Source organism: Schistocerca cancellata, chromosome 8, assembly GCF_023864275.1.
Source record: "Schistocerca cancellata isolate TAMUIC-IGC-003103 chromosome 8, iqSchCanc2.1, whole genome shotgun sequence".
Classification (NCBI taxonomy): Eukaryota; Metazoa; Arthropoda; class Insecta; order Orthoptera; family Acrididae; genus Schistocerca; species Schistocerca cancellata.
The window spans coordinates 553,312,427-553,325,309 of NC_064633.1; the positions used below are offsets into that span (position 1 = coordinate 553,312,427).

Consider the following 12,883-nt stretch of genomic DNA (forward strand, 5'->3'; position numbering starts at 1 on the left):
TACTGTGGGCATCTGTTGCGAGATGATATGCTCACTGTTGCTCTGGAATATTACCTAAGTGATGACAGATTGCAACAGGCAAAGTCCTAACCAGGTTAATGTTGTCTCTGTTGGTGAAAATAGTGAAAAAGTTATGAAGGTAAAAAGATATATGAAAAGATAATAAGAGAAGCATAGCTCCTAATGAAAAAGGTATCGCAAAATTCTACTCATTACGATCAAAATGGGTAAAACGCCAGCCAGTGAAGGAAGTATGCACGTGTATTTACTGCACTAATTGGAAACTATTCTTTTGCCATTGTCACAGGAAAGTAGTTCACAGGGATGGACCTGATGCTTTCGTGTATATGTCCGGAGCTGCAAGATAAATGTTGTTTGCAGGAGTTTGCAATGTGTTCTGGTGCTGAAGTGCTGACTATTGAAGCATTACATCTTCAGAATACTGATGTAACCTATGCATTGTGGGGGTTAGGAGAGTTGGTGAAGAAGGCAGTAGAGTGAAAGAAGTTTGTTATAGAGGTTAGGCATTGGGTCATGAAAGGAATAGCTCACCATCATACCTGGAGGATTCGGACACAGGCCATAGCAGAAGTAAAATCAGCCACATCCCAGAATACTGACACTTAGTTTTTCATTTCGACTTTTGCTGAGAACTGGTCTTTTGCTTTGCAGGACGAAATTCGAAGTTAGCACTGACACACATCACATGTATCAATATTCACATGTGTTGCTCACTTCCTTCGAACATCACAAGCTATTGTCAGTAATGATCTCATTTGTGACAGTACACATGCATGCTGGGGTAGGAGGTGTCTCTAAACATCTTGCAACAAGATTTTATCTCCAGCATGAAGTTGTTGCTAGAAGAGATGCTTCAATTTGTACACACCCTATTAACATAAGAAACAAACATGAAACTCTTAATTCTTAACAGGAAAGTAGTTCACAGGGAAGATTGTGATATACATTAAGGAAATTCAGTTCAAAAAAGAGAAGGGTGGTCTGCTATGAAGCATGTGGTAGGAATTCAATTGGATCACTACTGAGTTGCACCCTGGAATGGCACATACATTGCAGGAGTGGTTCTGCATGAAATGCAGCCTGTTACTGTGTGTGAAGTGCAGAGACCCCACAGTATACATTAGAAGACATTGTAGTGACCCACTTATTTTCTTGTATGTATGAAACTGGTGGGTAGGACAGGTAAGTGTCTCTCATGAGCTGTAAGATATGTCTCCTTCGACACCTCATGGTCCTGCTCTAATGCTTTCTAATGGCTATCATCAAAAGATCAGTGTGCCGTTTCCATTTCCCAAGTACTGCTCTTGTTGTATCATCCTTGTCCATGTGCAAATTCAGCTCAGCTATAAAAGTTCAATGAGCAGCAGATGGAAAAAACAAATGAACTCTTTTCAACAGTGCAGTGTTGATTGTTATATTGAAGGGAATTTTAATTCATGGAAAGTCATGGAGAAATAAACTCATGACAAAGAAAAATCATAATTTGCAAATAATTTCATAAAAAGAAAATGGATATAAATACTCTATCTCATTTTTGTTATAAAATGCTTTTGAACAAAATTATGAATTGTTTCCCCACTCCCTTATAATGTTTTATAGTTATTAATTTGATACAGAAATGCCAGTTTTGCATGACATTTACTTTAATTCAGTGATCCATTTAAATGTCCATAATTTTTTGACCTTGAGAGAACTAGGCCTACCTAAAAAAAATTTCTTAAATTTTTTCCCGCGTGGAATGTTTCCCTCTATTATATTCATATCATTAATTTGAACCCAACAATTACGTTTCTTATTGTCACTGTTGCATTTCGAAGTCTTTTCTGTCGTCTTATTTCCTCCTCCTGTTTTTGCCAGTAGTTTCACTTCGTATTCACCTTCTCCTTTTTACCATAATCTACTACACAACTTTATCCCGCCGATATATACTCAATAATACGTAATAATACGTAACCCACTTCCAAACCATAACCAAAAAAAATTTTTTTCCGCTTTCAACACTACCACTGCTATAAAATCCACCATTTCTAGTTCACAAACAGTTCCTTTCACCTATTAAACAATCTTTTCGGCTAGTTCTAATAACTTTTGCTTTATTTCCATTTCCGTTTTTCTCACATCACCAATCATTTTTAGCCGCTTCCCACAGGTTTTAGCGTCATTATTTCTTCATCAGACAATTGTTAGCCTCATTTCCATAATCTGCCACCACCAAACCACTCCTTTTAATACATCTACACCTAGTTTTTTTCGAAATTTTCCCGAATTTCTCCACCCTTTAATGTGTTTTGGCGGCAACACAACCACCTAACCTTTATGCACATCGTTGTCTACCTACACAAGTTCACCACAGGATCTACATAGCCCAGCTCTAACCAACACTTTTTCGCCTTTTTTCACACCAGATCTCCATTTGCTTTCTAGTTCACCTATATCTCTCCCCATATATTTTTATATTTATTTTAATTTTCATTTCAGCCTCATGTTACACTTTCCACCTTCTAATACCATGTCACCCTCACAACACCACCACAACGACCCCATTAAGTTTTATTTACATTCTCTCCGCAAACATGCCTTCGCCCTAGCCAGATTACACTCCCATATTTTATTTTCTTAGGGTTGTCTGACATTTGGCATCACCCACAAAGGCCTCACACTTAGTTCCCATCTCTGGCATAAATTTAGGTCTGCTTGTGTCTTTGTATGTGCAGGTGTGTGTGCGCGTGCGTGTGCGCGCGCCTGAGTGTATACCTGTCCTTTTTTCCCCCTAAGGTAAGTCTTTCCGCTCCCGGGATTGGAATGACTCCTTACCCTCTCCCTTAAAACCCACATCCTTTCATCTTTCCCTCTCCTTCCCTCTTTCCTGACGAAGCAACTGTTTGTTGCGAAAGCTTGAATTTTGTGTGTATGTTTGTGTTTGTGTGTCTATCGACCTGCCAGCGCTTTTTCATCTTTGTTTTTGGATGTATTTTTCCCGCATGGAATGTTTCCCTCTATTTTTCCCCCCCCAGCAATCTTTCGATTAGTGATGTGACACTTTCACTCTTGACCTGTACAATTTGAGATGAAATTGCCCTTGAAGCATTAAACTCTTAATTATTGAATTTACAGCAAATGAATGTTTGAATGTGCTATAAAATATTGACGGATATGTTTATTAATAAAGAGGAACATTTGGTACATTTTATACAAAATACTGTAACTTTTTAATAACTTTTCAAGAAATAAATAATAGTATATACATTTGAAAGATGGCAAACTGAACTGAGTGAGCATATAACATTGGATGCTGAAGAAAATGACATTTATGTAGCAGCAGATTGTATATACCCTGAGAAATGTGGGAATTGTTTCATCCAGGAAAATACAGAAAAAACCTTCGAATTTAGTAGAATTCTAGAAATTTTTTCAATGTTTCGGTTCTATTTATGTAATTTTGTTAGATAAGAACTGAGACTCCAACAAAGAATTTTACTTCAGCTTGCTTGAGCACCCATAAGATCCAAATCCATCTAACCTTTAGCATGCTACTGCGTAATAATACTCCAGCAATAATACATAAGCAAGACAAAAACACCAAAATAAAACTTTAAGTTGTAAGAATATACACCATTGACAACAATAAGACAACACTGTACCCACACAAACATCTGTTGACAGCAAAATGTGTCGAATGCTTCTGGCTTGGATGAAGACTATACAATACTTACTAACAAAAACATGCTTTCAGTAAGCATGATGATTCACAACTGCTCATCTTTTTAACATGTCGTGTGAAAATATTACAAATAGTGGTTTGAGAAGTGCTACTTTCAAAGTAAATTTCCTTTACACAAGATCCAAGTGAGAGACTGTGTGATGAAGTTCTCAGATCATGGAATGTTTGACCCTCATTTAAAACTTAAAACTTGGAGGACTAGCCACCTGGAAAAAATTTGGGCCCAGAAGACAAGTGGTTTATGCCATTAATTAAAATCTTACTGGCACATTTGTTTGATATATATCATAAAGGGTAACACTCACGAAAAAAGGACTTCAAGGTTAGTTTTTCATATTCCTTTTATTTCTTTCATTGCAAATTATGCAGTAACAAAGGCAAAAAGTATAGTTATCCATAAAAAAGGAGAGGTGAGTACATGAGCAATTTCACACACAATTCGCTTTGTGCTATGGAAAAGTCATTGATTGATAGAATGTGTATTGAGCCAGGTAAATCATGAAATGTTCCATGCACAAGAGTGAAATTTATAATTGTGCATGTCAGAAATATTGAGGTCTTGCAGTTTAAGCTGTGTTCTGGGGATGCTGCCTACCCACACCTTCAGGGAAAAAGTAAAAAAATTGATGTCCAATATTGTATGTGAAAGCTTAATTTCTTGTAACTATACTGTGGGTACATTAACTGGAACCATTAACTGTCCCTATTTGCATGTTCGCACTAGTTAAGTGATACTGCTGTTGATTGACTACATCATGTATCGTATGTTCTGAACATCTGCTGCCATTGGCTGGACAGAGCACATAACATGAACTATGATTGGCTGAAAAAAGCACATCACAATCTCAATTTCATGGCTTGAGAAGCGGCCATGCTACATTTGGATGAACTTGTATTTCTGTTTCTGTAGTACAGAAATATGTAACATAAATGTTGCTGTGTGTCAAAAATCTTTCCAAAACACTTCTTTTTTCCTGGGTTTCATTTTCTAAACTGCTGGGAATCTACACTGGCGTATAAAACCTTTACCATTCAAAAGATTAAGTTTTACAGCTCTGAGGGAACTTAAACTGTCACTTAACACACAAAAATGTACTTAGACATGGGAAAAAGCGTATTTTCGCCCAGGGAACAGTGTAGTTTGAAACGGGTAATACGGGGAAAATCCAGGATCCCCCCTTGTCTGCGAATACGTCCTGAAAGTTAAAGCTTTATCTGTAATATTTTTGGGGAAGATGAAGTTATTGGCTTTGTTACACTTGCCATCAATCCACTGTTTTCCTCTTTAGTGCATGAAAACATCAGCACCTTCATGTTACTCTCTTTTTGACTGAATGCTGAGAAACATTGGTTTACATTTCTAAATTAGAAACTTTACATTTTTTGTTCAACATGTGCTTTAGTTTCAACTTTACTTTCTTTGTCTGCAATACGGAAACTTGATTACCATCATGCTTGTTATTTTGTCAAAAGTTTAGTCTTTATACACTTTATTACTTATGAGCAGAACTTGGCAGGAGAAGCTACTTAAGTGTTACAGGCCTGGAATGCACTTCAGATATAATACACGTTTCAACAATAAGAAAGTTATAGGACACTAATAAATTAGATAACTGATAATTCTGTTACGTGTATGCACTTTAAGTGTACATTACTTTTTTTTTAATGGCATTTTCGACTTCGTTGATGAAAATGGGTCTCGGCACAAAACTAGTAATTGAATGAAAAATAAAATATTTGCAACTTCGACTGGTTTTGCGTTCCATTGATTAACAGAATTTGCTGTGCCATGTTACTCCAGCATGCTGGAAGCATGTAATTAATAAAGTAGTGAAAGTGAGGTAGAAGTTGTAAATTCTGCTTACTATAGTGGCCCTATTACATTTGTGTCCTAAATTTTGTTACTAAACTACTCAATTATTTAACCTCTGTCATTGATCCGTTACTGGGAAAAAGAAAAATTTCACTGATATTACATATTGAAGCACAGTGTGTATCAAAAAGTATCATCCGTTTTGGCACATCTGTATTTTTGAAACTAATAAACATATACAATGATTTTTTGAACGGGAAGTGGAGGCACATAAATCGTCTTTCCTAAAAAGCCACAAGAAATAATCACATAGAGTCAAGTCTGATGACCTTGGAGGTCAGTAATGTAAGGCTGAATCATTTGGTCCAGCGCGACTGATCCATCATTCAGTAATCCTTTGATTTAAAAATTGCGGCGCTTCCAGATGCCAGTGTGGCGATGCCCCATCCTGTTGGTCAATGAAGTTGTTTGAATCTATCTCCAACTGTGGGAAAAGAAAGTTCTCAAACATATTGAGATGTGCTTCGTAAACAGTGTTCTCAGCAAAGAAAAATGAACCATACACCTTTTCCCATGAAACTGCATAAAATCCATTAAATTTTGATGAGTCCCTCTCATGTTGTACAACGTAGTGTGGTTGTTCCATACACCATATTCTCACATTGACAGTTCACCTTTCCATTTAAATGGAATGTTACCTCGTCACTAAATACTAAGCGTGATAGAAAACAGTCATCCTCAATCTTGTGAAGAACGAAATTACAGAACTCAACATGTTGTTGTTTGTCACCTTTGCAAAGAGCTTCCAAAAGCTGAATTTTGTATGGTTTCACGTGTAAATGTCGATGCAACACATGCCAGATGGACATTGGGGGCATGTTGAACTGTCAAGCTGCTTGGCGTACGGATTTCTGCAGACTCCTTGTGAAACTATTGCAGATGCCTTCAACGTCTGTGTCAAACACTCGAGGATGGCAAAGTGATTTGCCTTTACATAAACAACCTGTTTCTTGGAATGGTTCATGCCATCATATGATGCTCTGTGCTGGAGGGCAACCTACACCACACGTAGTACGAAACTCATGCTAAATAGTTATTACTGACCGGCACTGCCTTTCTGTTGTCCTGACAACATTTTTACTAGAACTGAAGTGAGTGCACACTGCTTCCTAGCAGGAACCATTTAAAACTCGAGACTTTGCTCTATCCACACTATGTTATTCACTTTCATATCTCAAATAACATAATAGTGATGATTTTTTTTAATTGGATGGTTCTTTTTGTTATACTCAGTGAGTTTCCCTTTAATTGGCTGGGTAATTCATTTTAAATATCAATAGAAGGCAAGGGCATACCGTCTACAATACGACCACTTCTAGTAAAGCTCTTTGGTGTTCAGACCAACTTTAGGGTTAAGAGCAACTTTAGTTTTAGAATTTTGTCATATTAAATTGCTGTCAGTATATGTGTATTTAATTTCTTTGCAGGACATTTGCCATTGGCTATGGGAAGCCACCAAATGAAGATTTCTCACTACTGGTTATTCTTGTAATCAGTATTGGCCTTGGACTTCCTGCTCTTTTGGTTGTAATCAGTGGTATTGTGATGTCCATTCGCAAGATATCGCAAAACAAGGATGATCTTTTACTGTCTAGTTGACCCTGGGCTACTTGTAAATGCAAATGCAGCCCTGTTTGATGTCAAGTGCCTGTGTATGAAATAGACTATTTTTCTTGTACTCTAAATATTTTCCAATCATTACTTGTGTGTGTGTGTGTGTGTGTGTGTGTGTGTGTGTGTGTGTGTGTGTGTGTGTGTGTGTGTGTGCAAAATATATTATTCTGTGATAATATTGCTGTGAAGTAAGCTCTCTTGCTTAAGGAAATACTTTTTCAAAAGCTGAATGATAAAACCATACTAATATCCATCATAGGTGGTAGATTCTTTATACAAGATGACCTTTAGTGTACCATGGTGTTACATTACATTTTTAAGACTTGCATTGTATTTAAGTACACGTTCATTTTGCCATGCAGGGATTGAGGAATCGTGTGCACTGCTTAGCTGGCACATGTCCATTGCTGCTGATGTCTGTATTGCATAGCTTTGTGTTTGCAGTAGGGGGTGGCTTGGCATTCCAGTACACCATTGGATAGCTGATACTTGAAGATATTCAGGCCTGAATTTTTGCAACCACGCAGTAGCTGTTCCTCCTCATATCAAAAGCTGAGTCCTGTACTTCTTTTCAAGCTGATTCACCTATGCAGGCAGTACTGGTGAATCTCCATGAAGAGAAGTACGAAAATTGAGTTTTGATATTTGTAGAAACAATTACTTCATTGTTGCTGAATCTCCTAAAGGATCAGCTAGAAAATCCTGTGCATTAAAGACTACATCGACAGCAGTGGGCATGTGCCAGCTAAGCAGTGCAAGGTATCACCCAATCCCTGAATAGATTCTACCAGTTATGCCAGCTAATAAACAGTCTGAGCAGTCCCCCAATCCCCACATTGCAAAGAGAATTTTTTTTTATTTTTCTAAAGCGAATCTTCATCTAGTATGAATAATTTGACAGCCTACGATGGACATTAAAAAGGGTTTTGCAATTCAGAAATCAGGTCGAGGCTGTTTACCCAAACATGTAGAAACATTCTCAAGCTATCATAAGCTAAAGAATGTTAGTGCTGTCATGTGCAGCATGCTGTACAAAGCTTCTTTTTAAAATATAGAGATGATAATATTAAATACTGCTCACAGAGTATCATATCTGCACCAGCTCGTGCATTTTAGCTTGTTGGAAAATGTGTAATAGATAATAGTGAAAGTCTCTGCAAACAAATTTTCATGAACTTGCTGAAGATAATATAAGTTTTATGTGAAATTGTAATCTATTTATTATATCTAATTTATACAAAGTCGCAGATAGTGAGAGTTTTTAAAACTGTGTAATATAATATTGGTGTTGAAAAATCCACGTATTCATTTAATTACTGGTGCCTTCATAAAGAAGCTTTTGATGTGGCAGCTTAATTCATAAGTTGATGCAAAGACGGAGTTGTAATTATTGAACCTCCTCTGTGACTTATGTAGCCCAGCAATGTTTCTTGTATTATTCAAGAAACAGTAGTTAATTGAAGGGAATAGGGTAGAGAAAATTGTCATTTGCCATTTCTTAGAGGCAGAATAAAGTAATGTACATCTCATATTTATTTGCACGCCAAAGTCATTGTTTTCAAAATGCTCTAACTACTAGCTGTGTAAAATACTCAGAGAAATATATGTTTGATGCAGATCAAATAAACTACATGCTTTAATTATTGTAAATAGACTTACTTTAGAGATATCCTTGTAAGTATATTGTTGTACCTTTTTTTTTTTTTTTTTTTTTTTTTAATCTTGATACTTGATGTAAAGACTTGTTGTGTTCATTCCTGTTCTTTTTATTGTCATCACCTACTTCTAATGATTATTTTAAAAAAAACATTTTGGAGGCCTTCATACTGTAAGTTTTTGTAATACATAATGGAGGTTTTGAGGGAGTAAAAATAGTGCCAGTTTCACCACTTGATATCTGTTTGAGAATAACTGCAAATTAAAACCTATATTAGGAATAAATGTAACCCTCTCTGATAAATGTTCAGTGATACATTTCATCAGAAAGTACCTTCAAATGTAAATGATAGCACAAAACAAGATGATAATTTCAGTTATTGGCACGCTGATAGTGACATTCATAAAATTTATGAAAGTTTTGAAATTTGTGGGAATAATAAACAGGTGTCTCAAATAAAAAGGTAAAACTTTTTAAATGCTCATTTCATTGGCACTATGCCAGTGTCAGACAGGATACAACTGATAAACCTACATTCAATCAATAACATTGACATCATTGTATAGTGCGTGGATCCCATCCCCTTGGAAGCTTCAAAGTATATACAGGAATCGAATGAGTGAAGGAGGTGCATCAGAAACACAAGTTTCCAGAATGATATTTTCACTCTGCAGCAGAGTGTGCGCTGATATGAAACTTCCTGGCAGATTAAAACTGTGTGCCGGATCGAGACTCGAACTCGGGACCTTTGCCTTTCGCGGGCAAGTGCTCTACCAACTGAGCTACCCAAGTGCAACTCAAGCCCCATCCCCATAGCTTTACTTCTGCCAGTAACTCGTCTCCTACCTTCCAAACTTTACAGGAGCTCTCCTGTGAACCTAGCAGAACTAGAAGTGCTGTGGGGAGGGGCCATGAGTCGTGCTTAGGTAGCTCAGTTGGTAGAGCACATGCCTGCGAAAGGCAAAGGTCCTGAGTTCGAGTCTCAGTACGCCACACAGTTTTAATCTGCCAGGAAGTTTCAGAAACACATGTTGCTATCATCAAATTTCTGTGTCTGTTACCAATCTGCAATTTGCTTCCTATTTTTATGGGGAAATAAGTTTGTTATGATATGAGGTAGAACACAAGTTTGTAACAAAATTTTATGTTGTTTTCCAGCTCTTTACAGCAGGATTATTGGTCCCAACAGTTGCACTGTGCTCAAGAAACATACTTTCTGTGTAGCCACATAAACCAGTTCAGTTCGTAAAAGTTCGCATTATGAAATTTAGCTAATTCCCATGAGAGCTGAGTATTACTTTCAGTGCACTAACTGAAACATGGTCACAGAGCCGCAACCCAACCTTCACACACAGAGGCTTGTCACAGATCGCTCTATTCCCATTTCTCTAAACCACTTGCAATATACCAGGGTACCTCCAGCCATTGGTGTGAAGTGCTAAAACCCTCAGTCTTCATGAAGACAACAATATTTCAGCTGCCAGAAATGAGCTGCTAAAGACATTGTTAGTAAGAGGGTTGATAACAGCAGCCTAACATACCCCATCACTTCACAGGCAAGTGATCTACCTCCTGAGCTGCCCGCGAAAGGCAAAGGTCCCGAATTAGAGTCTGTCTAGCATCAGTTTTAATCTGCCAGGAAGTTTAAAGAGAACGCTTGACTAAAATCTGTGGCCTAACTCTGAACTGTGTCTTTGCAGTTTACAAATATTTTTGAACTCATTCATACATTAACAGTATGCAGAAATGTGCAATTTTGACTTGGATTGGTAAGTAATTGACATCCAAGTCTATACATTACCATATATTGAAATGTGTATCAAAAAGATTTCAAAACAGCTGGAAAAACCTAGCATGTTAAAAAATGTAATCCATTGTAGAACTCAAACATTGTGTAGTGGTGCATAAAATGTTTGAAAGCAAGGAGAAACTACATTATTTCAGGGTTACGATCCGGGAAAAACCCGGGAATTTTTCATTGTTTTAGTTTTCAGTTAAATTGTTGTAATTTTGACTGGCAAGAACCGATACTCTAACAAAGGATATTACTGTATCCCGCTACTGCAGAATAATACTTCAACAATAAAACATAAACGAGTGAAAAAAGAAAATAACATAAATTGCAAAGGAAATGCGCCATATACGACGACACACAGTGCTCATGCAAGTGTCTGCCAACAGCAAAATGTGTCAAAGGCTTTAGGAAGACTATGCAATGCTTTATAACAACAAAGTGCCTCCGATGAGAGTGAAGTCACAAATGTTTACATGAGATTCGTTTTAGAGTTACGAGCGGGCTCGTGCACATGCGCAATTGAGTCGCGTTTGAGTTAAAGATTCTCCCGCTTCTGGCTACAGGAATGTGGCTGTTGGCTGTGCAAGCAGCTAGATGCTACCCCAGATCACGCTTACGTGATCTGGGATGCTACTGGGAGAAGGGGGCGCCAAATTCATATTCTTGAGGAAAAGTACTTGTTTCACAAAGCGCCTAGCATCCAGTGCACGTTTGTCTATCGATTATTCATATGATTTTGAAACGCTTCCCTGTTAGTTTTTGGACATTTTTGAACATATTTTAAGTTGATTTCTGAATGAATCAAAAGTTGATTTTTGAATGCGTGATTTCTCTGTCAGGAGAATCCTCATCGCATCTAGAAATAAACTTTCCGCAGACAAAAGGGGACGGGGCTATACGAGCTGAGCGGAGTAAAGCCGAACGGATGAATGCTCACTGTCTGATTATGTGGTTGAATGGGTTTGCGAATGATCAGCGTTGTCATAATTACTAGCAAAATCTATAGATTCAGACTACCAGAATGGAAATAAACGACTGAGAGGAATAACAGGTGAAAAGATTACGTATTATCTTCTCGGTGTATCCAAGAAAATGAAATTTTGGCAGAAAATTTTTGGCCAGATCGCTATACTAGTAAGGACCAGTAGTACAGTCCCCGCCAAGCAGCCGCTTAAGTTCTATTCTGGAAGTAACGCGGAAAACGTGTTGTACAAACACGTGCCTAACCGGAAAATAATCGCGGGATAACTAAACCTGTGATTCTGGCAGGGTTTGTGAAGTTAATGGGTGAACAAATTTTGACAATGGCAGTAATAGCTACAGAGTTGGTGATGAGGAAGGAGAAGAAACGGGGACATCACACAAATTATGGAAGAATAAGACGATTCCAAATTTATATAAAAATTTCGTAATACTACTTTTCGACCTCATGCTTGAGAAAACTGGTGCGTATGAATGAAATGTGAAACTATTTCCTAACATAAAGTTTTTCCCTTGTAGTAGGCATTTGATATTGGTACTTAGTGAATTATATTCTGTCGTGTTTTAAAAATGACCATTTGTGCCAAACCAGTATCGTTTATTCGGTGTATGTTACAAAATTGCTGCAATATTAGAAAGGCCTATTTTGTTTTATCTGGCAGACAGTGACAAAATAGACGTAATCAGATCGAGAAACCACACCAGTCTTGGGTATTATTTGTGTTAACAGCTTTTTCAGTGTTAGATAACGACATTTCGATTTTTCATGTAGCAAAACGTTTGACGAACTTTGGTGAGGTAATAGATTCTTTCGCAGAAAGGAAGCACGCCATGTAAAGCTGTAGCAAAATTAGAGAGAAAAAAATGCTAGGAGCTAAGGACTGAAGAAATGTGTGATTTCTTGCTTATGTCTGGTTTTTACTGGTTTTATGTATCCTATTTAATTTTATATCACACACAACAGCAAGTTATTAGCTAATAGGCAATAAAGAATGCAAATTTTCTGAAGAGTTCTTGTTCTCCCAATTATAAAAATCCCATCCGCTATTAATTGCGAGATTTTTTTAAAGAGGGGCAGGCTGTCAAACCGGCCGACTGGGAGCGGGAGAGGCACCACAGGACATTTCAGTTTCCACTGTCCTGAATATAGTCTGATGACATCCATTACAAAATATGCACGTTTAAATTCCACAGAGCGAAATACAGTGACGTGTGGTAGAA

General features: G+C 37.4%; 1 protein-coding gene across 1 annotated transcript in view; it reads left to right on the forward strand.

Annotated features, from left to right (window-relative positions):
• LOC126094563 (glycosylated lysosomal membrane protein-like) overlaps positions 1 to 9,364 on the forward strand; it is a 45,433-nt gene extending 36,069 nt beyond the window's left edge. Inside the window, exon 7 of the mRNA XM_049909021.1 lies at positions 7,043 to 9,364. Coding sequence (XP_049764978.1) covers positions 7,043 to 7,214 — 172 coding nt within the window. The 3' untranslated portion in view covers positions 7,215 to 9,364. The remainder of the gene's footprint in view (positions 1 to 7,042) is intronic.
• Positions 9,365 to 12,883: the final 3,519 nt, after the last annotated feature.